This window comes from Cantharellus anzutake, assembly GCF_015039405.1.
Source record: "Cantharellus anzutake strain C23 chromosome Unknown EI90scaffold_48, whole genome shotgun sequence".
In the NCBI taxonomy this organism is placed as follows: domain Eukaryota; kingdom Fungi; phylum Basidiomycota; class Agaricomycetes; order Cantharellales; family Hydnaceae; genus Cantharellus; species Cantharellus anzutake.
This window is the reverse complement of record NW_024066998.1, coordinates 162493-188406: the sequence shown is the minus strand read 5'-3', so window position 1 is coordinate 188406 and position 25914 is coordinate 162493. Positions and strand designations below refer to the sequence as shown.

Here is a 25914-nt window from a genome sequence, read left to right as displayed (position 1 = left end):
TTAACGACTTCGCGGTCGTTGAATTGTTATCTTTGCATGAACTTCCTCCCTCTCGGTGTAAGAAACCCACTCTCGGTATCAGAGAACCACGTTAGTAGGGCTTATCTATTCATCCTTTTGGATTCATCAAGTTCACAACCTCGTGGCTGCTGAAGAAAAGGTTCTAAAGAAAAACTAGAGAAACAGTAGTATCTAATCCACGCTCACAGCAATTCAGATCGGAGCATGCCCAAATTGTGGAAAACAGCTGAGGCAGAAGTGGAATGGAGCATTATAAGAATGAATAGAGCGTTCAAGATACGGAAAGGTACCCTAGAACGAAATGTGATGGACGAGATTCGAAAGAAAGCGTCCGAACATCGGTCTGGCTGAGGAATCGTGTCACACACAACAATTGAGAGAGAGCCTATTGGAATAGAGGTTTGATGCTCTTATCGACACCCATCACAGAAGCCTGTAAGTTAACTTCATCCTTTGTAAGCAACCAAGTTCAAACGTATTCCCCACGTGTGCCAAACGCACTGGATGGAGCCGTTCGGCCAATTGCTTACGTAACCCCACCTAATGGTTTGACACATCCATATCCATCAGACTCCTGGCATGCAAGCGTTGGCCCGTTACCTCAGCTCAAGAAAATCAAATCTAGGGCCGGCCCAAATTGAACCCGGAGCGAGCGCAATATTTTTTCGGCCTCCTCCTGAAGCCTCGCTCGCCATTCAATTGCATTTTCCTTTTTTCTTTCTCACTCTTTCCCAAAAACGCGTTTATTTAAATTTTTCCAGTTCCCTCAGAGTACTTGTCTGCCCTTTTCCAGATAAATCCTCTCATAGCTGGTTCCACCTGTCAGCTTTTGTGTGCAGCATAAATTTCACCCACCCTGGCCCGGTCTTTGTAAACGCAGGGTGAGCCAGCTACCAGTCTGACGGGCCATAACCATCATCTACGACCGGACCTCGGTTGGGTGGCACGGTATAAACATGAAAGGGATGGTTCACAGCGCCGGGGGGCTGCTGTCCACCGATGATGGGACGAAAGGGGAAGTGTTCATTAAAAGAAGCGATTACAGAAGCGTATGTAAGACACGAAGCCCAAGTCCGAGGATTCCACAAATGGTCTAGGCATGGGTGTCCTTCACTCTGAGCACCAGCTATTTACTAAGGCTTCGAGGAGCGTCGGCGACGTGTCGAGATAGGACTAATGTTGACATACAAGGGGGGGGGACGTCCGGTAAGTTCCGTCAATAGTTTCGGGGGTGGCATTGCGGGTAAGCCTCAAAGAATCTGTGGGCTGCATCATCGCGGGCGTACGCCTTCCTCAGTCCAGTGCCGATGAACACCTGTCCAAGAACTGCAACGCCGCATACAAAGATAAGTGTCGCGCCACAGAGAAACGACAGCTCCGCTCACCACGCAAGCGAGATTCATAAGTCATAGTTATGCCTGGATGTGCAAGGTCTTCCTACAGCAGTGTAAAGGACGTTGTAGAGCAAATAGGTAGATAATTGGAGGCTTACCCATGTGTAACTGAACCCGAAGCGTTGCGCAGCAGTATTGAGGTGTACAATGTTGGTGTTGCGAGCTGTCATCATCCCTCGGTTAAGAGCTGGCGTATAAAGAGGATGATCACTCACACATTGTTCGTAAGTACAACAATGGAGAAGTGAGAATTTTTGTGGAAGTGCCTGGAAGGAGACTTTCGTGGAGCTGCGCAGCCTTTGAACGGGCGAGAGACCAGTCAAAGGGATGGAAATGTGTTCTGGGTTTGCAGCGTCTTCGAGAGTAATAGAGGAATGGGCAAAACTCCGATCTATGTTCATGGCTTTTTATCTAACGAGGCACAAATGAGACTGTACATGTGCAAAGGAACAAACACCATATGTCAACCCTCCACATGGGAGAGGAGTGCGAGAAAGAACAGCGGATTCAAGAATCAACAGCGTCCTCATTTAGTCAGCGAGACGCCCAAGGAGCGCAGATTGACATCGAAGCACTCACGTAATGGGCTTTTACCCCTATCCCAATAAGTAAACAAATCTCGCAACAGAGGGCGCAAATGGGTTGTGAAGTGATGGGAGGTTCAGCCGGCAGTTCGGAACTGCTGGTTAGGCGGTCGATGCGCCAAAAGGACAAGTATCCCCGATATTCATTCAAAACACATAGGGGATATGGCCTTCATGGAAAGGCCTTGCGCGCGGCGCTTGTCAGAAATGGTTGAAACGACTGTTGAAACGCGCCGCCACAGCCATCAATGAAGGGCCTTTCGCGTGATTCCTCCCACGTATCCTTGCTAGGCAGTGTTCCTGACTGTTATTGGAACGCGACAAGCTCCTGAAAGAGAGCGGATGTTCGGATAGAGGTGCAAACTACGCCGGTAAGATGTCAACATTGATGTTAACAATATAATTGATGTCAATCAATGGGAGATGGTGAGACACGTGATGCTCACTACAACAATTTGTCGCTTTTTTATAATCAAGTTCGGGGACGAGTGAGTCAGTGTGTCGCCACCGAGCAACCTGTGCTGTAAGACGACCACAGCCCTACATCGCCCTTCTAACGGAACTGCGCTGCCATCTGGCAAGTGTTATGCGCAAGCCTACTTATTCGGCCCAAAATCCTCACAGCACCAATACACAGTCATGTGAAGCTCAACACCAAACACTGAGTGTTTGATACTGTGGGTATAAACGAAGCACATAAATATATGCATTGTCCATAACATGGGATGGGTATCAAAATAGCGAACAAGGCGTGACGGCGGAGAGGTATCGATGATAAGAGGCAGTGCAGTCCCGCCCAATGTCAACACAATGAAGCAGCAACGACGGACTGTCATCAATGGTGTCGAGGATCATATTCAGGGAACGATCGGAAGAATTGGCATGCCGCTTCATTCCGGGCATGTCCTCTCTTCCTTCCTTGGCCGCAGAATACGAGGTCAAAAACTGCAAAAAGGAGTTAGTATCTTGTTTTTGAGGAAAGGGATAAACCCCACTGTAAAGCTGCGATTGATGGACTATTGTGTGATTTGGGCCTTGCAATTGAAGATCAACCTGCACGAATGCGCATTGGGTCAAAGGGCTCTTATCAGTGCATGACATTCATGGAAGGCTCACCCAATTGTGTGGAAGTCTGGAACGTTGCATGAAAGTATTGAATTGGATTGTGTTGTCGCTGGTACTCGGATCTAGGCAAGGATCCCATGTCGGCTGGAACCCTTAGAAAAAGAACGTGTACTAACAAACTGGAGCAGGAACAGGAACGACATGCATTGTTGAGTGCATTGTTGAGTGCATTTTCAGGTTATAGTAAGCGCAGGCGTGTTATGTAATGGTTTGGCTGAGGTCGTTTGGAGGCGACCATGATGCCCAACATTGTGGGATTTATAACTTAGGGAGGCCAGGAAACGGAAACGGAATAGGTGTACGCGTTTTGTGGAAATGTCGGAATAACAGCCGAGCAACCATAGAATTCCGACTTGCGTAACGCGCTAATTTGGCGAACGGTCAACGCGCGCGACCTCTGATGCAATCTACATACCCCTAACTGATGAGAGAGGGGGAAGCGACGACACGGTGATTCGAGTCATCGAGAATTCGACTTCCGCCAAGGAAAATTCGGCTACAACCGAGCGGAAATGAGCCACTCCTGTGCCCGATTACGTGGAAGAAGCCTCGAGTCATTCTTTGATCAAAGGGAGAATTTCGGAATGATCGACTTTGGTTCGATCTGGAGAAGGATCCACGCACAATAGTGAACAAAGGACACAGATACCCGCAACTGGACTTGTCCCCCAACTGGCAAAAGCCCAGAAGGGGGAAGTGAGACTTGTTGCAAGGCATCTCCTTCGTCGGTGTTTGTGACTGAAACGGTTGATGAAAATTCTCACGGGTCCCTTAGCCGCCACACATTCACGTGGATCGATCCACCTTAGACTCCTAATTTTTCGTATTGATCGCCAGTGCAGTGCAGTTTGTTGGGCTTAACATAAGTCCATTTTAAATCCTTGCCGGTCGGCGTATGACAGATATGTACAATGGATTACAGGCACAACATTAGAACAAGCCCCAATTTGTGATCTCCCGCTCGCGAGCACTCCGAACGCCATGAGTATCCCATCCCCGATTCCGTTCCAAGCATTCCCTGCCCAGCCACCTGTGCCTGATGTAGCCGGGTCTTTGAAGTGGAGTAGCGAGCGATAGTACGCCCCAAACTCGGAAAGTAAGCGTGTAGGAATCCCTCTCGGCTATTACAGACATCCGGTTAACGGGGCTGTTGTTAGCGCTGATGGATAGGACTATATACTGTTCAGACAACCATTACAGCCCAGAACTCCAGGGTGCGACCGTTATTCGATGGTTAAGTTCGTCAGGAAAGAAAGGCATTGGTGTGGAAGCCCCTGGGTCATGATATGGCCCTTCCAGGGACCATTTTGATATAGGAAATGCTTCATTGGTATCAGAGCGCCACGTTTATTCCCGGTGCAAGCTATGATACCCCTCGCATATATCACATGCAAAGAAAAGATATAATCCATGAAGAAAAACTAAAGACACAGTAATGCGCAATTCGTGCTACAGTGATTCAGATCCAAACGAAGAGGGGACATGAGCATGTCCTGACATCGCAAAAGAATGAAGCAGAGTAAAATGAGGAATTATAAGAATGAGTAAAGTGTCTAGGGTGCGAAAAAGTCCTGGGATATTGATGGAATGAGATTCAAAAGTGTCCATGAAGATAAGCGTTGGGAAACATTGGTTGTGAGGACAAATACTGAGGGAATGCCTGGAAGAACGCAGCGGCCGCGTGGTCTCGGGCAACTCCCCTCTTACGGTCCCTCCCGACGAATATATAGCCAAAAACTAGGGGTAAAGCCGTTAGTCCCAATCTTGGAATATCTCAGCTCCTTCAACCCACCGAATAGCTGTGCTTCGTGTACGATTACTCCATTAGGTGCGGTGTACGGCACTTCAAGCTGTTGCATGAAGGGGCCATATCAAATGAGAAATATCAAATACAGAGCAGAAAAAGTCACGAACCCATGAGTACTGAAGTCCATAGCGCTGAGCTGCGTTGTTGAGTTTAATCGCGTTCATTCGACGGTCTGAAATAGACATCGGGCTTCAGGACACACACGCCCGGGGGCTGCAAAGACCTATAAACACTTGACGCGTCAAACGCTTTCTTCAAGTGTGAGGTTGTCTCTGGACTTTGTGGCTACGCACTGTAGTGAAGTAGGATAAAGGGAAGGAAACACACCGCGAGTCAGTTTTAAAGCATACAGCCCTTGGTCAAATCGTTAAAATGCGGGTTAGCTTTATATGTAATGAACGTAACGCTGTGCATCTGCGATCTGCGCAGACAAAGGAGGCGGCTGAACGTGTTGAGTAGTATGAGGGATATCATGTTCAGGAGCATCATTTCAAGCTACAATTAGCCCATGACGAAGGCGCGCACTGAGTCATCTCGGGAGCAGATCCTAACGGAGTAGCTAGACTGCCCAAAGATCCGAGAATAACCAGGGAAGAACATTACAGATTCTTGACGTACTCCAGATGAAATATAAGCATTTATGGTTGCCGTACGGCCGTGTTAATGAAAGCACTGCGTGCGTGGGCAGCAGGGCGAGTCAGGGCTTTCGAAATCCGGCATTCATCAGTTTAGAGAAATCAAGATACTCCGAGCATGAGTACGTCCAAGGGAAGCGGACATTCGGGTGAATGTACTATTGGCCGTAAACGAGACGCTTCAACGGTTCTTTCATACATATACGCAGCATCCATACGGAATAAAGCGACCCCTGCGCAGGCGGTAGAATCTCGGCGGTGTGGTAGTGTGGAGATAGCCTTGGCGGGCACGGGCACTTGGGTTAAGCACGACCTAGTGACGGGAAGGTACGTGGCACGGATGTAAAGGCGATGAGACTGCGACACGATGGGAGAATTTGACTTGACAGGAGAACCACACATGTACAGTAAATGCCCGGGATGCTGCTGGCTGAAGCGAGGTTCACGAGTCCCCCAATGCAGAACCCGCCGACTCGCACTCATTATCAAGTTCGCGCCTACAAGTACACATGCAAGTCACCTCCGCAGTGAGATTACACAGAAAATCGAACAAAGCCATGCTGCCACTAATGAAGCAGACAGGGGAAAACGCCCAGCGCCATTGAATGCAACAAAGCAGATCACGTTGCAATCAGATACGAGGCTGTGCGCAAGGGGTTCAATTGTAATTGAAACGCGTGGGGTTTGTGTCTGGATGATGTGCGCGAAGAGGGACAGAAAAGAACCTGTAGAGCTAGCAAAATTTCTCTGTTTGCAAGAGCTCTTGCTTGGGAGGACATCAATTCGCAGGCCGAGAACCCGTGGGATCCAGCGGGAAATTCCTTGATATCCCGGTCAGGCTGCGGGGTTTGCTAGAGATTTACGAAGACGCTCGAGAACGTTTCACAAGACGATAGGTGTCACTCCAGAAAAACCATGCCTAATGCGAAGTGTTGACGACACGATAAAAACAACAAACTCGGGATAGATATCACGTCTTCGTCTTCTTTCTTGCCCCTCCGGGAAGGCGGCCCAACCCGAAGACAGCATCGCGAATCGACGGATCACTGATCTAGAATTACGCTGTGCTTCCACACATAATGACAAATTCTGGCTCAGCTGTGTTGACCTCGGGTGTAGCATCAGGAACGTTATCCTTCGATGGACTGGACTGCACCAGCTGGGTAAAGGGGTTCGCCTCGCAGACAAATGGTTAGCCAGTCACACCGTTGCTGAATAGGTCGCTTCCGCTATGGACTTAAACACGCAGAGTTGAAACGCCCTGGACGTGTCTGAAACGAAGATTTCAAAACTAGTCTGACAGGTCAAAGGCTGTACATAACGATCCTGCAGGGCCTTCGGAGTTGAGTTGAGATAAAAGTTAGAAGAGATTTGGAGTGGCAATGAATATAGCCCTCGATTACACAGTTATTCTTCCCTTGCACGAGAAAACATGCGTCGAATGAGGTGAAAACCATTACCGGTTGGCCGGGACAAAAATCAAGTCCAAAATGGTGACGTGGAGCATTGCATAGTGAGAGTCGGGTAACCTCCGTTACATATGGGGAAAAAGGCACTTTGCGACGATGAAAGGATTGATCGAAGAAATCAGTGCCTACAAAGATGCTTGCGTGAATTCTTTAGCGCTAATGAGGGTGTCTACCAAGTTGATCCCTTGCAGATGAAGGCCTCCGAGGAACATTGCTCCCATTGATGATCATGCGTTTTGCCAGACCTTGTCAGTCTCTATGAAGATGCCGCTTCTGACGCTTAGCTAGACAGGAGCACCGATTGGAATGAGCAAAGCCCACACCAAAAAAATAATTCAAAGAGCACGATTACAACAAGCGCACCTTCACACTGCACGCATAACTTCATGTGTGAATGAAGTCCTCAACGTCGATCTCGAAGTTACAATGATGGCTTCGCCGGACGCGACGTGGGAATGCCTTCGGGAGATATAGTTCGCCACAGGAACACAAGCACCAAGGAGGAAAGGGGATCACAGGTAGCGGGGCGATAAGACACCTAATCTCCGCCCTTCCCCTTCCATACACGAGGCTTACCTGTAACGCGAGTGGAAACTTGCCTCCAGCAGCCAGATAGGGATATCTACGGTGACTTGCCTTATGTGCAATCAAATCCGAATTCCCATGAGCATGAGGCCAACAGTACTAACGGTGAACTCACTGCCCCGATAGTTTGAAGTAGCCGAGCACATTCTTTCCTATCCAGAATCCCTTAGCCTATGCACTTCATGGAAGTGTAGTGTGATCGACGATCGATGGATAGCAGCAAACAACATCGGAGTCCACAAGGCGCTTAAGATCGAAGTCACTCTTAGATGGCCAATAAGTTTTGCATAATAGACCCAAGGGGCATATCATAGGGCATGAGCACAATGATCAACACAACAGACAGGCATCAGGGAACCAGCGCGAAAAAGAAGATAAGTTAAAGGCAGAAGGACACGCCCAGGTCATTACATGTGTTGATAGAGCTAGGGCATCCACAGCGAGACGAGCATGGAGGGAGAAAGCGAAGATAGTACTGTGGAAACGCGATAGTGAACATAGATGCTGTCACTCCGGGAACTGCGGATACACGACGGGAACCATAAAACTGATCGGCTATGGCAGAATAGAACGCTAGGTTAATAAGAGGAACGTATGGCACAGTATTGTACAAACCTGCAGAATGATTTATTCCTCTGTGTCCTCATCATCCTTCTTAGACTTCTTCGCTTTCGAGGCTGGCTTCTTGGCCTTAGCTGGCTTATCTTCAACCTCATCCATGTCTTCATCCTCTTCACCAAGGCTCTCATCCTCAGACTTGCCTCCTTTCTTACTGCGAGTAGATTTCTTGGTTGAAGTGGCCTTAGGTTTCTCAGCCTTGGGTGCACGGGTCCTCTTCTCTTTACCCTTGTTGGGGTTCTCGTCGGACTGCGACCAAGAGGCAGCAACCTGATAATGTTGGCCGAGTCAGTAGGTGTTGAAAAATGTTTCAGAGCAAAGTCATGTTAAGTTGATAGCGCTCGGCAATGAAAACGTGTTGCCCGGGAGCAAACTATGTTGCAGCGCCAACCTCACCAATAGTCAGGCGCAGGCCACAACGAGCATCTCGGGAGACACAACACAAAGTGGTGAAGATGTAATAATAAAACATGCACCCAGATGGCAGCAGATTGCGGAAACATGATGCGGAGGGGGTTTGATCGAGCGAAAGAGCAAAAAAGACGCACCGCAGAGAACGCCTCTTTGTGAGAGGCAGAAGGATGCTTTTCCTTGTATTCAGCGAGCTTCTCCTTCATAAAAGCCATGTACCTAGATGGTCGGGGGATGCGATGAGTAATCGCCCAGAGTCAACAACAGAGGGGTTGAAGGGAAAAAACGCGCTGATAACACGCAACGATGCTCCATAGTGAAAGTATGATGACTTACGGTGTAAGGGGCTTCTTGTCCTTCTTCTCGCCAGCCTCTACGGTGCAAGTTATCATATGAGCATTGAAGATTGCAACGGTCACCAACAGTGACCTGGCCTGAACAGCCCACGATAACGTTAACACACCTTTCTTAGCGGGCCGCTTTGCGGTCTCTTTCTTCTCAGTCTTAAGGGCAGAAGGTGCTTTGGGCATGGTGAGAGGAAGCGTTTGGTGGTGTTTGAGGGGGAAGTTTGATGTGAGGGGAAGATTTGGGGGGCATTTCACCCCAGTCGCGACTGACCCTCATAATATGGCAGCCTGAACTCCCATTAGCATCCGCCACTGACGGATGCAAACAGTATGTCAATACATAGGTTGGTTGGTTTTGGAATTCACATTCGGTTCAAACAAATCATAACAAGAAAACCATGGGCTCGCCACCTGGCTTTCGTCACCCAGCACTGGCAGAACGGCCTAATAACTGCATAAATGGTGAGGCTGTTCAAGATACTATACTGGTTTTTGACCATCTGCGCATCGGTTCATAACAATTCCTGAAACCTGTCGACGCGCGCAAAATTAGGCCACGCAGCCGCATGCCGACTGCCCTCATCATGCATTGAGCAATTACTGTGATCTATACAGTATCCTTTCCCCGAGTGTTTCGTACCTATTTCTTGTAGAGGTATTCGTCAGGCAGGACACAGTATATACACCAGCATCATAAACCGCAAGTTCAAGCGGTCGTCCTAACCCGTGACGTGATGCACTATTCAAAGCTTCCGGTAACAATTGACCAGGTAAGCCTTGTTGACACAGCATTCATAGACGTCACACTCCTTGGCGCTTGCCTGAAGTTTGCAGGCACACACCAAGTTCTCATGGAACTGCAAGTGTACAGCAGTGAAGTTTCGCTGTATGCCACCCAAGCACTGCCCAATATACATAGTCCATTGATGCGACTGATTGTACATTTTTGGGTTCTTCTATTGACAAGGGTTATCAACCAAGTAAATGAAGAGCTCAATTCCGCACCGGACACGCACATATCGGGAATGTTACCAACGATTCGGAATCGTATCAGAAGACAAAGAACTCCAAACCGTCCTAGGCCGCCACCGCACTGGAACTCAGCCAAGTTCAACTGTCTCATGGGGTTGAAGACCAAAGGTATTTCAAGACGAGCGGGATTCATCAAAAGTCAAGGGCAACAGTGACGACACACAAGGGCACAACACCCAGCGAGACTTAGGCAGATGAGAACATAGGGAGACAGGAAGAGGTGCTACATAATTTCATCACGACGCAAATCCCCAGACCCGATTCCATCTGCCCAACGACAACAACCAAGTAAAGTTGATCCCCTCATGTACGGTAACGAGATAGCGCTGCCACGTATACACGAGGCCACGGTATTAAGACAGATTCATCATCAAGCAGAAAACCCATTACGAAGTGGAGTCATGAATTAGTCCAAATCATGCATTATCCAGAGCACAAATCAGGGCATGAACGTAAGACATCCTTTGGCAATCATTGTTGACCGATGTGATGGAGGGGGACAGGTTCCGAACCCGCGTCCCTTGGCACCGTAACCGGAGGCACTGGACCTTCCCTCTCATGGTCATAGCCGCTTCCTCCCTCCACGTCCGGAGTATGATCCATGTATCCACCTATGAGTGGAACAGACGAAGGAGCGTGCCGGTGGATCCGGAGTTCGTCAGGATAGATCCGAGGGGAGAATGGCGAATGCGAATAAGATGATGCGAGTGATGGGTAGTATTGATGGTATGCAAAGAAGGACAGGAGCAAGCCAACGGTCGATCCCACGAGAACGTCATGCCAATGATCTATAGGATTCAGCACGATTAAGCCGTATGCTGTGATGAATGGATCCATGAAAAACTACGCACGTCTGTAGTCCATTGTACGGCTGATTGCGACGAGCATCGCACCAGTTAGAGGCGCTATGGCTAAGAATGACTTGAAAGTATGGCCCTTGCGATCAAAAACGCGCAGTTTTCCGGCGAGATACCTGAGGAAGACCATGAGTGAATAACAATTACACCAGCACTCTTCATGGCCGTTTGGACAACTAACCAACTGAGGAATCCAAGTCCAGCAAAGGACACTGAAGGGCTAATTACAATTGGGGCCTTGAGACACACAACATGCAACTTACAACTCGAATGACCACTCCAGAAGCTCCGGAAGCCATCCTTCAGTTTTGACATATCGGTCTGCGTACAAATAGACGCAGTCACCAGGCCATAAGGGGAGGTATCCTGTGACCCTTGCTTCGGTTGGCATCTTGCAATCAGATCTGGCGACGGATTTGAGACTATGTCGAAGGGGTGAATGCTCAACGAATGAACTCACCCGGTCGGGGGCGGCCAACCGTCACCTTCACTGTTTGTGTGAGTACTGCAGTCAATGACAAACTCAGGAGTACTGGCATGTGAATTTGAGGCAAAACATAGAAGATCTTGTGCTGAGCTTAGAAAATGCCACGGTAAATTTAACTCACGCCCAAGCCACGAGTTGTGCCAGTCCCACCAACTTCGAATAGTCATCGCGTTGATGACAGGCATAAGGACAGCTGGGAGTACCAGCGCCAATACCCCTAGCATCCAGTTCTGTGAATAGAGCACGCTAAAGAAGGGATTCAAGCAGAGATAGTAAAGAGGCTTACCGGTACTCGTTCCTTCTCTGTGAAGCTATCCGATGCCAAGACAATGAGAGCCCAGACTACTGCGAACATTGAATTTACGCGTACGTGTGTTGGATACTAGAAACATGGTCAGTTGCATATCAAAGCACATACGCTAGGGCTATGCGTACGATGGCTCAGTAAGGGAAAACTCCCTCCAGTAACCATGAATGCTATCAAGAAAGTAGAAACATCCACTGCCCAAAACGCGTAAGGAAGCCGATGGGTTGGCCAGACACACCGAGGACGTACGTGATCACTATCACCAGAATCCTGACAACACACATTCAGCATCGACAACACCGTTGCTAAACGTTTTTCTACGGTACCAGTCCGGAGCGTATGATCTGGTAAGTTCCATCCTCCTTCGAGGAATTGAAGGGAACTGGGGCCCTCTCCCCCCTCCATTAGCAGATTGCCGTCCAAACATGAGGGGTCGTTGGTCGTGATAACCCTCCGATTCGTGAATGGTCGTAGCAGGGAGTTGGCCGAAGGCGTGGCAAACCGGACTAGAGGGCGGATTCTTAGGCTCGGAGGACAGTAAAGAAACTGGAAGTTGAGAGCACGGGGATGGGGACCTGAAGTCTTCACCCTTTTAATCCGGCGCAGAGCTCGCAGGACCGCCCATCGATCGCACTTTGCCGATGTTGAACTGCTGCGGAATTCACAGGATTGGCCCGAAGTCAATAACCCTGACAGTCTCGCAAGGCGCCACATTTATATCTTGCCGTTCGAGCCAGTGTCCTTTCCGCTGCCCACATCCAAGTGTTCTCGCTATTTATTCATAACATGTAGCAGACGTATGGGCTTGTGACCACTAATGATTCCTCCGCCAATGTCTGTGCTTTGCGTGATATTTCCAAAATCTTTCATTTACACATTGCATATTGTGAAACACGAGGAAGCACAGTGCACCCCTACGCTAGGCGCTGAAGGAGGGACGAACTGCAAAGCTTAGGAGTCAGACAAAGATAAGACCGTCACCAAGCACCGCAGCCATCTACGATATGAACGGTGAACTTGCAATGTTGCGTTTATGAATCCGAATTTTGATTTTGAGATGATGTTGATAAGTGTATAGTTGAACCCAGAAGTAACAAATGTGAACGAAGCGAAGAAAACACTGATTTGTCCCATGTCGAACGAAGAGGGTATCCCAGACAATCTGTCCCAAATCCACCTCACACCGTCCCGTCCTACGACGGTTTGCATGATTTGAAGTACTCCATCAAGTCACCTACATCCTCTAACTCTTCACCCTCCTCGATAGTATCCAGCGAGTCATCGTCTTCGCTGTCACTCCGATCAGCGAGATCTATCCGAATAACCTTTGTGCATGACGCAAAGAAGTCGAGCAAAGCTGCAGGCTCTTCTAGTTCTTCATCGTCTGACCACTGCATAGAAGGCTCTGACGAAGCATCAGATTCAATCTCAGAATCCGGCTCGTAATCTTCGAGATCCTCCATAGTCCAGCTTTGGTGGAGATGTGATCTTCTCCCGAGGGCGTGCGCCGATGGGCGGATCGGGCTCTCGGGATCCTCGAACTCAGAAAGCGGGATGGAGGCAGGAACAGGTCTAGCACGAGCTGCATCGCGAATACGATCGGAACGGCGACATGCCCAGTACATGGCCCGGCGTGATAGCATCGACACCGGCCGATCGAGCTCCTCATCTGAGAAAGGGCACTCATCATCTTCGCTATAGATATCTTGGTAGCTCGGTGGAGGCTCGAATCGCTGTGGTCTCCCATGGACCCAGCCTTCAGTGATGTCCTCCTCGTCTTGTGCTTCGGCTTCGTCGAGCTCAAGGCAGTATTGGATTGAAGCCTTGTCAGGTGTTGCGGCATGATTGTCAATCGTATGAAGCATACTGCGGAGTTCGTCGATGAAGTCAAGAACATCCATGCCGTCTGTGAAAGAGGCGGAACAACCTGGCTTAACCTGAGGTTTGTCCTCCAAGGAAGCAGCAGTGATGTCGCCAAGAATAGAACAAGAAAGAATTTGGGCAGGCATATTGTATGCAAGATTTGAAGAGGCAAGCTGTGGTACGAAACGATCGTGAGGGGCAATCCCAGCCAGTGACGCCTATTTATAAGAATCCTTTGCTCTGAATCAGGGAAGTGAGTGACACATTATTGTAACCTTGACCAGCCAACTTCCGAAGTGAACCAGCCTTGAAACCAGACATGAAACTTTGAACTCTTGTCAAAGAAGGCGCCGTTACGCGCAACGAACACAAAGACAGCCATTGTGCAAGGGGGAGATGGCAAGTAGTACCCGAAGACCACACAGGTGTTGATACAAAGACAGGGAAGTTGATCGCGGGCGCACCCAAACTGGAGCTATCAGTCTAGTTTCCAATATGGCGCCAAAACCGAGAAACGGAACGACGAATGATGGATTCCATTCAGCGATCCTACATCTAGCATATCCAACTGTAGGTCCTCGAGGGGAAATAGATGTAAGGAGGATCTTGGGCACTATTCCGATCATCAGCGCCATTACGTCAACTTACTTCCGCGAGGGCAGATAGAAACATCAGTCGTCAGTTTATCAATCTTGAGACGTGAGCTTGCCCTGGTCGAAGGGCATCAGCCAGTCGCAAGCACTTGTGGAACCTCCATCAACGAAACAGTGTAGTTCGAAATCGTCACTTACATTCAACTTGGTTCATAATAATAACCGTAGCCAGTCGCGCCGGTAGAGTAACGTCTAGGTAAGTAGAGCTAAGTGGGGAGTTCAGGAATCAAGAGTAGCATCCGTGTCCTGCCTAATCGGGAGCCGGCAGAGACCGCAGATCTGCTGGATGCCGTGGGAACGTACTCTTAACTGTTGCACTCTATTCGCGATGCGTTTTGTCATCAGGGTGCACAACGCTTTAATTCGTTCCAATACGGGCCCATAGTATTCAGGTCTTCAATGTGAAACATTCAAGGGGACAGCGACAGCGCAATTCCCTTCTCAGAACGAGAGTATCTCATTTGCCATAAAACTTGATCCGCTCTCTGCCCTCACATAGGCTGCTGGGACGGGCACAGACCATAAAATGATAGTATCCATCCCTCGGACCTCGATGGGCTGACTCCCGAACACTCGATCTGTCCGACTCACACGCGTCGCTAAGAGTTTGTTCTGCCCTAGCAGTCCGTCCCTGCGACGGCACTCTGATCCCCACTTACTCTTGCCTTGTGCCGTTGGATTCGTCCTCGATAAGTTTCTCACTCCAATGGATTTTTCCATTGACTGATAGTCGAAACTCTTACGCAGCCAGTCCCTCCTTGACGTGAATTTCGAATCTTTCCAGTCTACAGTAGGGGGAGATGACTCATAAAAGTCTGTTGCACAATCTCTCATTTGGCCGGCCCAACTGTCTACTACAGTCAATCAAAGATCGGACCATTGTTGGGCAACTTCGCAGAACCCCCCACACTTTTCCGGAGGACTTTGGCGACCGGATGTCATGTTCCGTAGCTCAAGCGAGCCCCGACATTTATCAACTGAGGATTGGCGAACAATATATGATTGGCTCAAATTTGTGACCAACGTCGATACTCCGTTTTGTAAGCTGTGTCCGGCATAGGGTAAACGGTTGTGGGTAGTTTGAGATGCATCAAGCACTTCACATCTCACCCTTACGATGGAAAATCTCCGGCCCAATTGTTGAAGACAACATGGAGTCCGTAGTTCGACACCTCTTTGATGGTGTCCACCGTCTCCACACGAGTGGCGCAACGCAGCCCAGCTAGTAGAAGCAATGTTATTCTACCATAATAATAGCATCGTAAATCACTGGGCGAGGCAAAATACCACCGTTATCGCCGCAGAAAACGATGAAAAGGTCTTTTACTCTCACTGAGATGACAATGGACTCTCGTTAAAGGACCAGACTACATGTAAAAGGATTTCATGTTAGATGGGGAGGCTCAGAGACGACTCGGTGGGATATCAATCATGTTCGACATAAATACATGTAAACACATGGTCTGAGGTCATTCCTTCAACATTTCACTATCTTGGAAATGGTTTTTTACGATCACATTTTGTACATCTACCTGGAGCTAACACCCCCACACCTTTATAGACGCTCGTGAGAGCTGACACTGCCACGCATGCCTGTCGTGGGAACGTATCTGTGGAATCCTGCACTCTTGGACTCCCGTTCGCGATGCGTTTTGTCATCAGGGCGAACGATGCCCATATTCGTTCCAATACGAGTCCATAGCATTCAGGACTTCATCATAAGCCTCCAAGGAGACGGGGGCGGCTCAATTTCAACGAGGGGGTCTGATCTCGATCCTCAAAAATTTGAGTCTGCAGTCTGCCCCCACATACGCTGCTGGCGCAGGTACAAACCTCAACACGATAGAATCTATCCATCCACCTATCCTACTGACGATTATCGATGTGTGTTTAGCTGGGTGAGCATCATTTCAAGATGGACAAGACTCTGATCAACTCTTCCTTGCTGACTTCTATCTTCATTGTTCTTTCTTGGGAGAAGGGTGCTGTTTATTGTCTCAGGACTGCAACCAGAGTTTCAACCGAACACTTGATCATATCGACTAGCTCACGCATCTTATTCGCTACTAAGAGCTCGTTCTATTGATCCTGGCAGTCCGCACCTACAGCGGCACTCTTATTCTCGCCCTGTGGGATTGGGAGGGAAATTTAATCATAGACTTCCTCATTGACTCTTACACAGCCGGTCCTTTATTTCTTTCTTTTCTGGTGGAACCGCCCGCTGGGTAGACTGGCTACTTGGGGGTTGAGTTTTGGGGTTTCCCCCCGAGACTAGGAGTCCGTTAGGATTAGAATGGTTTGCACTGCTACCTATAATTCCACCGCGGGGAAACGTTGTTACGCACTAATTGGGAACATCCCGTGTGTGGTGCTCACCTCAATCCGGAGGATCGGGAATACTTACCCAGTCGGTCCTTTCTTGAGGCGAACTTCTAATTCACAGGATTAAGGAGGACGATCTGCAACATAATCTTTCATCTAGCCCGCTTCGCCGTCTGCTATGAACGATCAAAGAGACGCAGGATAGAATACCGGAGGTCAGTAGTTGAATGAAGCTCACAAACCTCATTTAATCTCGTACCTCCATTAAATTACAACCTACGATGTGACGCAAATCAGGGCGGGGGTTCAAAAGTGGCATGCCAAAAAAGCCCGCGCGCGTGGGTATTTGAATGAGGATACATGCGCGCGGGCGCGGTATGGTTTTTCACTGCTTCCTGACTTCAGAAACGCTTCAGCCTCTTCATGCCTTCACTTGCGTGCTTACCTGCTTGTGCTTGATGACTGCGTAGGAACCTATCATATCCTGATATATGAAAGTCCAGAATGGCTAGACATTTCCCGAGATGCTGCATTTGTCTTGGCCCATTGAATTCATTGATTATACATATCACCCGGTCATGGCTGTGGCATATGAGTGGCAACCGCTCTTATCGCCGTCCTTGTTGCCCACAGTGTTTATCCAGCGCCTGTCTCCCCTCACAATACGGCTTTGTTCGTGCAAAATGCATCTGATGGTTGCCACGATCTCCGGAATTGCCGAACCATGTGGGGCATCGTGTATAGCTGTCTCCTTGTCATGTTTGCTTGCATTTGGACGGTGGTGCACCCAGATCTGCCAAAGCTCGGCCGTGATGGTATCCAGCCGCTCAAACTGCACATTGGCTTGATGGTGGTTCCACTGGTTTTCCCGGAAGACATTGCATTGCGTGGCACCAATTCTTGTTGGCTTGCAGAGTTTCAGAAAAATACAAGATGGTTGAAGGTGTGTCCTGAATTTGACAATACAGTTGGGAAGGGACGAGGCACTGACTTCGAACTTGTACTTGTCACAAGAGTGGACCTTGACGCATCCATACTTCGTCGTCATGGATGGTTTCTTCGACTCATCAGAAGGAAGATCGGTGTACCTGAATGACTTGCAGCGATACCCTGAAAACACCGGGGATACTAGAAAGGCCGCAATAACAAGGAATGAAATTCTTGACAGAAGCAAAGGCGATGGGTTTCCCAAATTTCTCATTGTCCTTCAACTATGTACTATGGTTTATCACTCAATATTTCGGACGATCGGCAAGCAATTTACACAGAGGCGGTTATGTGCTAGCTATAACACGTGGGGTGCTCTGCTCAAAAAGAAAGAAACATGGCAAATGAAAATTTCTAGCTGGAGGTATATCAAAGCACCCTGCCTAAGCTACACATTTAGTGTCCTGATCGAGAGCTGGCACTGCCACACATGCCTGCCGTGGGAACATATCTGTGAAATCCTGTACTCCTTGGACCCCGTTCGCGATGCGTTTTGTCATTAGTGTGCACGATGCCCAGATTCGTTCTAATACGGGTCCATAGCGTTTGGAAATTCATCATAAGCTTCCAAGGAAACGGAGGCGGCACAATTTCAACGAGGGGGTCTGATTTCGATCCTCAAAAGTTTGAGTCTCTTGATCTGCGGTTTGCCCGTCACTTTTACCTACTTCTATCTTCATTGTTCTTTTTGGGAGAAGGGTGTTGTTTATTGTTCAGGACTGCAACCAGAGTTGCAACCGAACACTTAACCATATCTAGCCCACGCATCTTATTCGCTACTAGGGGCTCGTTCTATCCTGGCAGTCCGCACCTACAGCGGCACTCTGACCCTCGCCCTGTGGATTGGAGGGAATTTCATCATAGACTTCTCGTTGACTCTTACACAGCCGGTCCTTTCTTTTTTTTTGGTGGAACCGCCGGGTAGACTGACTACTTTGGGTTGAGTTTAGGGTTTCCCCCGAGATTAGGAGATGGCCTTGAGTCCATTAGGATTAGAAATGGGTTTGTACTGCTTCCTATAACTCACCGCGGGAAATGCTGTTACGCACTAATTGGGAACGTCCGTGTGTGGGGATCCGGAGGATCGGGAACACTTACCCAGCCAGTCCTTTCTTGAGGCGAATTTATAATCCACAGGGGATAGCTCATGACGATCTGCAACACAATCTTTCGTCTGACCGCTTCGCCGTCCGCTATGAACGATCAAATGTGGTGTTGACGATCAATCATTGCGAGACTGGACATGTTGATACAATTATTTCAACGTTATCTGGCAAAGGGAACAATAATGGGACTCAATTGCAGATGTTACATTTTCAGTTATCTGCATAGATAAAGCCTCAGATAATACTTCATATCATCCTTGCGCTAAAAAGTCTCTAGCCAAAATTTTGAAGGCAACACAGGATCTATAGTCGGACATCGTCCATCGTCTTCACACGAGGGTTACACGGACAGGCATCCCTCCATCCCTGGAAGCAAGGCTTAAATAATTCTACTGTTGTGACATCACAAGTCCCGCTCCACAAGTCTCGAAGCCGAGGCAATGTCCTCGTGGGGCGAACGTCTTCAGCCCAGACACCGGCCTTCTCTATCTCTAGGATTCATTCTCAAGCCAAACCTTCTTCTACACCCAGCGCAAATGAAACGCCCGCCACCGCAGCCCTCGATTCGCCACGTGCATCATGCTGATTATCAAGGGTAGAACAACTGTAGAAGCTTGATCTTCTACATAGAACCTAGACGGGGATACATATGAAATCCACACGCTTGAAGCCCACGAGGTCTCCCGCAAGCATATTGATCGCGATCTTCGAACGGGGCAAATTCAATCGAACCATGTTCGGTTCTCGACCAATCGATCGGTCATCGGTCCTCAATAAAATATCTGAACCGCCGGACTGCCCGAGACCGCTCGAGATCGATCACAACCACCACTCTGTGTGCAGAGTAGCTATATGTTCGTACAAACTGCAATAAAATTGACAGCAGCGGGAGGAGCTAAAAGTAACAAAGGACAAGATCACTGCAATACAGTACATGCAACCGCACAAGATCAGTCACGAAAGCGAGAGGCGATGTAAGAGCCAACGTTGAAAGCAGGTTACGGTGGGAGCAGTAACACGAATTTAAAAAAAAAAAAAAAAAACGAATATAGCATGGCGCATATCAGCGAGGGGTATTTTTGCCACTGTTGGAGCGGGTGGGCGCCATTGCTTGGGGAAGGGATTAAGGAGAAATGGTCACGTATGGCCAAGCTTGAGGATGACCAGAGAGGGGCCAGGAAGATGAAAGGAATACTAAGGGAAATAGCCTACAAAACAGCGGATACAGACGAAATAGAATTAAAGCGATAACGTGTTGAAAGAAAAGTAGGAGTCCTGACAGCAGTTGCACAAAGCAGAGCAGATAAGAGATATAGAGCAAAATTGCTGCATAATAAGGAGGCAATAAAGGAGGCAATATGGGAGGAATAAAGAAGGGAGATCCAAAGATCTGCGGTCAAGGAGAAATACAAAAAAATTAAGGATTACAACTCAGGTCCAAGCGCAGCGAGGGCTAACTTTAGCTCCCTTCTCGCTGTTTCTACATCATCGTACTCCAAAGCGGACATCGCGTATTTTGTGCGCTTCCTGGCTTCGTGCATTTCTTCAGGTCTCAACACAATTACTGCCTTGTGCCCGTTAGCAATTTCAGGCGCAAGGGTCGAGTGTTGAGGGTACGGCGTTGGAGGATAAGCCGAAGAGATCGATATTTTTGTGGACTGAGAAGAGGGCGTGTCTGGGATCGGTACAGCCGCCTGAGACGATGGGGGAGCGGAACAGAAGACGAAGAGGCAGATGAAGATGGTGTCGGTGCAGGAATCATAGAGATAGGAGGGATAGCACTTGCACGGTTTTCAGGAGAAGATGGGTGCCCGGCGGGAAGAGGCTGGTTAAGGGATGATGATGCAGCAGTCGGGGTTGGCAACGTGGCGACCTTCGGTCGAGGAGAAATTCTCAGAGCAATCGTAGCAATACTCCCGGCTGAGCCTGCCGAAGATGCTTGGCCGTTAACACTGTGCGACCTCGAACGTAAATGAGACGAAGGAATAGGAAGAGGAGCGGCCGGGGGCGGAGAAGAGTGTGTGACCGTGCTCGATCGATCCCTGAAAGAAGCGCTGACACCGGTTGACAGCGAAGGGGCTGCTTTTGTCCTATACGGGGTTGGTTGCGAGTCATTGGATGACGGCAAGAAGAGACCCCTTCTCTCATCCACAGTGGTCCTATTACTCGCAGGCGTCAGTCGTCAGGCCGGGTGGCCCAAACTTCACCGTCCGACTATCCTCATCCTTGTCCTTGCCTTCATCCTCGGTGTCAGTGGACTCCGTAGATGACAAGATAGGACCATTAGTGGGAATGTCAATAGTCACCTCCCTAACAACCTGCTCCGGGCTGTGGGGAGGCGAATTGGAAGCAATACTGGACAAACCACCTTTGACAGAATCTGAGAAATGAACTTTTTTAAACACCGATATGGGCGAAATCAAAGGCAAACTTGGTAAAGTTGGTGTACCCAGGGCACTGACTGCTTTCTTGGCCAAGTCCAAAGCGGCTATATCCTTGCTTTGAGGGTGATCAAGGTCTCCGCTGGCATGCAGTGTTGAACTTGGAGGGGCCCGCTTGGCCGCCTCGGCAAGCTTAGGAGGAATGGCAAAGACTTTTGACTCGTCGGATGCGAGAGGTAACAGCGCAGAAGGCTTCTCCGACGAATTGTTGTGGGAGGGAATCTGAGATGTTGATTTGGACAACGAACTGTTGACAGCTACAGGTACATTGTTGGTTTTGGGCGATCCTCTCACTTCTGGCGCAGGCACGGGCTTAAGTGCAGCTTGAGGTAACGATGCCAGAACGTTCGTAGCTTTCAGTTCTGGCGATTTTGTTAATGACTGCTTTGGAGTGGAAGTTGTCGTCGCCAGAGTGGAAGCTTTCCCACTGGTATTCGAGGAAGGTTGCGAAGGAGGCGCACTACTCGAATGTGAAGTTGAAGTAATAGCTGCATCCGTAGTCGCCGTGGCGCTGCTCTTCGAGGGCCCAGATACGGACGCACTTGTGGAAGCTTGAGTAGCGGGAGTAGCCTGGGCTGCAACGGAAACAGGCAAGGGAAATTTCACAGGATTAGGTCCTGTAAACGGCTTCATCCACACTCGTAGAGGTAGTGTATTTGAGTCCGGGTTACCATTCCTAGCATCCGCCACCTTGCTCCCAGGAATACCGATCCCGGAGCTAAGACTCAAACTAGGTGGAACGACTAAACCGACAGTAGGAAGGACATACGGTTCGGACCTGCGAAATGACTGCCGCCTTTCACGTTCCAATACGAGTGTAGAGCCTGGAGGAGCGGTGGCAAGGACTTTTTTGCCTGCGGTCTCGCCACTAGATGGCGATTGATAGATTGCCGTGGACGGCGGGAAAGTTGGTGTTACAGGGCTGTGAGTAGTCGAAGAGAATGGTGAAGGAGGAATGGGAGTTGTTCGCGAGGCCGCGCCAAGTTTAGAGTTGGCTGAGGATGGAGGGGACACATGGTTCGGTGTGGAAGCTCCCCCTGAGGCCTTCTCCGTATGACTGCCTGTGCTTTGGACAGAGGGCACACGCTTGAACATATCGTCTAGACCTGGGGTTGCATGGTCGCTCAATTCGTCTGGATTTGTCTGCCCATCCGGAAGCTGGGCGACTCCCCGACCAGGAAGGGTTGTGGATTGACTCGCCTTTGGATTCACATCTTTCACGCCAGTTACAGCTGACTTGGTGGTCGGACCGGCGATATTCTTATCGGCGCTCGATCGCTTCCTTACTCTGGGTTCACGAGGATTTGCTTCCTTACCTCCGTCCGACTTCTGATCTGTAGCACCAGAGGCTGACGGAAATGTAACACCCCCGCTAGTCCCAGCTGACCCAGCTCTCGCATGATTGAGCTTCGCCTGCACATCTGCAACAGGAGTGGAGATAGGTTTCAAGTTATCATACGGAGCCTGCGGACTCAGAGGGAGGGGGATCTTTTCAGCCGCAGCATTAGGCGACGTGTGAAAGGGGCGATGAGGCGTAGCTGTGCCAGAAGCAGGTACGGACCCAAAGGTGGACGAGGTGATCGGCGAGGGGAGGGGTGCAGCGGAGCTCGTGCCCGGATGAGGTACAGAAAGGAACTGTGATTGAAAGTTCGCCTGCTCGATGGGGGGAGTGGGCTTTCGCCCTTGAGTCCCACTGGGAACATTGTTCGCCTTCTCATTCTGTGCTTGAGCCCAGGATGTTGAAGACTGAAGACCTGAGGGTGTCGCCTCTCCTGCACCTTTGACCTTCTTCGCTATGGTACCCGCACGCCACTTCGAGTATTGAATCTTCTGATTTACCTGTTGAGTGCTGTAATATTAGAAAATGTACTGCGGTAGGAGAATAACATGCACGTCACCTCGGCTTCATCGTTGATGTCGAAGACTGACAGTAACCCGTAAAAATTCGCAGCGGCGAGAAATTTTTTCGCCGTCGAGCTAAACCATGTCAACTCAGGAGTAAGGACCCACGCATATGATGCCTGGGTAAAACCAGAGAGCTCACCGCGTGGCACTTCCTGCGCGATCTTCGCTATCCGCGAGCATGAACACCTTGTTTGCGAACTCCTTAACGTACGCAGCTCCCACTTCATCAGAAAAGACTGCGCTGGCATCTCTCAGCTCATTTTTTATCTAAGACCCAGGGGTTTGCATTGAATGTCGGGACAAGAGCGATACTTACCTTCTCGATGGTCTCCATGAGATTAAAGAGGTAAAGGCGGTCGTCTTTGTTCCCTATTGCAATCCCTTGCTTCGCAGCGAAAAAGAGGCTGGGCCATGTATCAGCACATGTCGAGTACGCATACATCTGACAAACGGATAGTCACTTACCACCAATAACACATCACAGGCTCCCGGGTGCTAAGCTCAATGGCTCGTTGCACATATGGCGCGATGTGGGGCTTGAGGTCCTCCGGAATTGAGTTGGACAAGTCAGGTGAAACTATCGAGCTTAAACTTGCAGGGGCCGCGCCAGTACTCGGACCAGAATTGGTAATATTCACATTGCTGGTTCCGTTTGACGCCGAGCTTGTAGAATTAATTGAATTGCGGTGCGCTTCGGTGACAGTAGAGGAGGTGGAGGTGTGGTTAGGCATGGTATTAGTGTTATTATTTTGGGATGATATAGGTGTATTTGAGGAGCCAGCGTTGGACCGTTGTTGAGGGGTAGGAGCTGTATTTATGGCCGCTACGGATGCCATCTGCTGTGGCTGGCTTGTCATGCTTTGGCTGTGTCACCAAAGACTATAATAACGTTTTAGGCTGAGTGGCAAACAGATGGAACTGCGAACGGATCGAATCGAGCACTGACTTTTTTAAGGGTTTCCAGCAGAATATATGCTGGAAGACCTTCTCACTCTATTCTTTGTCCCAGTAAGGTCGTTAGATCGTGAGGCAGTCTGAGCGTCCTCAGTGGCTCGCCCAACTGCAGAGTTCGGTGCAAGTGGGGGAAAGGGTCACACCGGTAGCGAAATGGAAGCGAGTCCCGGAAAGGCAAAAACTGGCAGGGAAACCCGAAACTGCAGCGGTATGGCAGGATCGGGGAATGGACAAAAGCTAGTTCGATTGTCTATGAATCGTTAGTGTGGGCCTTGGAGGGAGATTAAGGACGAAGAGAAAGTTAAGGAGTTAAGAAGGGAAGTGGTAACACTCAAGCGAGGGAGCCAATGCTACGGAATCAAATCTTGAGCCCTCAATTCAGCCAACAGGCGAGTCGCGGCAAATAGACGCTTCGCACATTCTTGTCCATTCGCAGCGCCTGCATCAACGATTTGGACCATGATTTTCTGAAGGTTATACTCTCTGCCAATGTATTCGAAAGACTCCAATATTAGCGTAAACATGACATGTATACGCATCCCGATTGCACAGATAATAAATAGCTTCCCCCTACAGAAACGGAAGATGCACTACTGAAAGCTTTGACCCTGACACCCTTCTGACAGGCTCGCGCAATTAGTCCCCCCATTCCGCACCGCCCAACTACCGTCGGCCTTCATTGCCTCTCGATAGTCCTCCATCTGTTGGCATTTGGGAGGAACATTCTAGCAATGTGAATCATAGTGTTCATTCCTGGGATGATCCGTATTCATCCCTCTATTGTGATGCATGCATGTGCCTACCCCACACAAATATTGTTCCCTTCGCGCTTGTCGGTCACGATCGGAACATCCTGTTCGCCTTTTCCCACGGCATGTGATGGCCATCGATAGACGCCCGATTGACGCTCAGTCGTGACACGTGCGTACGCATGTGATTGCATTGATATCTCGGGCAGTGTCTTATGATAGCCCCTATCCACTTAAGCCCGATCTGCCAATCAGCCTCTTGGAACGACCCCGCGTGATTATCGTAGAACATCAACAGATACTACACTAGTAGATTTAAGTCAGAGAAGATGTGGACATCATGTGGCTTGCACGAAGGACTGATTCAGCCTTCCATCATGCCGACGCGCTGAATGGGTCATTCTATCCTATCCGAACACATCCCCCCCGAAGGATCCCAAATTCTCGGACCCGCCTCTTCACGGTAAACAAAGATGTTTACCGGGTGCCGCGCGCGAAACGAGCTATACCGCATCAAGGCCGGGGATATCTCTCCCTGCCCGAAAAACGAGTCCTACCGCGCGCCTCCTGAAGGATGACCGAGTGGCGTTTGATTCGAGGGACTGCTCCAGGCGCCACAATCATGGATGTGAAATTAAAGGTCTAATGAGTTCCGAAGCAAGACTCTACTTCCGGTCGGTCTACTCATTAATGGTATGGGCGGTATAACGTTATGAAAAAGGCCTCAGGGATAGGCGATCAATGTTGCTCCATAGCTCCAGGCCCAATTCTATCAATGCGCCAGAGGAATGGAGTTTCCCCTGGTAGCAGCGATAATTGCCTGATGGGTCGACGAGGAAGGCGGCCGGTTAGAATCAGTGAGCATCAATTACTGCTCGAGCCAAGAAGCATGATGAGTTCCTCACTGACAAGGTGTAGTCACTTCGTTGAGTGACCAGAAAGATGATCACCGTTGCGAAGTACATTTCTACGCACTCAGCTTGAATTACTGTGTGGATAGTAATCGGTCCAGGGGAAACTCCCTCTTGTGCATAAGCCCAAACGGTAACCAAACCTTAGTCCCTAATCGACGTAAGGTCACAAGAAAGGTAGTGACCACCCACCACTTGAGAGACTGAAGGGATCCCGAATCAACAGAACCCCGAAAAAAAACAGATGCAAGATGAAAGCGTTTGGTGGAGCGGTGTGGGGAACTGAGGTCGAACTTTTATGAAATGGAGAAGATACGCGCTCGATTTTCCGGAGCACATCAGCC

At 49.3% G+C, this 25914-nt stretch overlaps 7 protein-coding genes across 7 annotated transcripts; 2 read left to right on the top strand and 5 right to left on the bottom strand.

Annotated features, from left to right (window-relative positions):
- Window positions 1–4718: 4718 nt before the first annotated feature.
- EI90DRAFT_3128198 (uncharacterized protein) lies at window positions 4719–5116 on the bottom strand (the record flags this gene model as incomplete). Its single annotated transcript, XM_039064067.1, has 3 exons — window positions 4719–4861; window positions 4917–4974; window positions 5039–5116. 3 exons carry the CDS (start codon window positions 5114–5116, stop codon window positions 4719–4721), a joined length of 279 nt encoding a protein of 92 aa, XP_038912673.1.
- Window positions 5117–8580: 3464 nt separating this feature from the next.
- Window positions 8581–9188, bottom strand: EI90DRAFT_3071320 (uncharacterized protein). Its single transcript, XM_039061295.1, has 2 exons — window positions 8986–9188; window positions 8581–8868 (listed from the first exon to the last, which is right to left on the bottom strand). Exons 1-2 carry the CDS (start codon window positions 9177–9179, stop codon window positions 8631–8633), a joined length of 432 nt encoding a protein of 143 aa, XP_038912672.1. The 5' UTR covers window positions 9180–9188; the 3' UTR covers window positions 8581–8630.
- Window positions 9189–9391: 203 nt separating this feature from the next.
- Window positions 9392–10332, top strand: EI90DRAFT_3071315 (uncharacterized protein). Its single transcript, XM_039061294.1, has one exon. The coding sequence runs from the start codon at window positions 9731–9733 to the stop codon at window positions 10181–10183; it is 453 nt and encodes a 150-aa protein (XP_038912671.1). The 5' UTR covers window positions 9392–9730; the 3' UTR covers window positions 10184–10332.
- On the bottom strand, window positions 10156–12335 carry EI90DRAFT_3071312 (phosphatidic acid phosphatase type 2/haloperoxidase). The gene is made up of 11 exons (XM_039061293.1): window positions 12006–12335; window positions 11929–11949; window positions 11808–11873; window positions 11743–11754; window positions 11659–11683; window positions 11494–11602; window positions 11346–11417; window positions 11149–11289; window positions 11067–11097; window positions 10880–11001; window positions 10156–10816 (listed from the first exon to the last, which is right to left on the bottom strand). The coding sequence occupies exons 1-11, from the start codon at window positions 12104–12106 to the stop codon at window positions 10500–10502; spliced, it is 1017 nt and encodes a 338-aa protein (XP_038912670.1). The 5' UTR covers window positions 12107–12335; the 3' UTR covers window positions 10156–10499.
- Window positions 12336–12872: 537 nt separating this feature from the next.
- EI90DRAFT_3128195 (uncharacterized protein) lies at window positions 12873–13924 on the bottom strand (the record flags this gene model as incomplete). Its single annotated transcript, XM_039064066.1, has 2 exons — window positions 12873–13760; window positions 13832–13924. 2 exons carry the CDS (start codon window positions 13922–13924, stop codon window positions 12873–12875), a joined length of 981 nt encoding a protein of 326 aa, XP_038912669.1.
- A 3311-nt stretch (window positions 13925–17235) lies between these two features.
- On the top strand, window positions 17236–17767 carry EI90DRAFT_2881161 (uncharacterized protein; the record flags this gene model as incomplete). Its single annotated transcript, XM_039053923.1, has 2 exons — window positions 17236–17484; window positions 17534–17767. Coding segments are annotated over 2 exons (483 nt in total), but the record flags the coding sequence as incomplete, so codon positions are not given.
- A 2805-nt stretch (window positions 17768–20572) lies between these two features.
- Window positions 20573–24070, bottom strand: EI90DRAFT_1988083 (Vta1 like-domain-containing protein). The gene is made up of 6 exons (XM_039052405.1): window positions 23903–24070; window positions 23422–23835; window positions 23273–23360; window positions 23096–23223; window positions 22950–23028; window positions 20573–22890 (listed from the first exon to the last, which is right to left on the bottom strand). The coding sequence occupies exons 2-6, from the start codon at window positions 23811–23813 to the stop codon at window positions 20773–20775; spliced, it is 2805 nt and encodes a 934-aa protein (XP_038912667.1). The 5' UTR covers window positions 23814–23835; window positions 23903–24070; the 3' UTR covers window positions 20573–20772.
- Between the last annotated feature and the right edge of the window lie 1844 nt (window positions 24071–25914).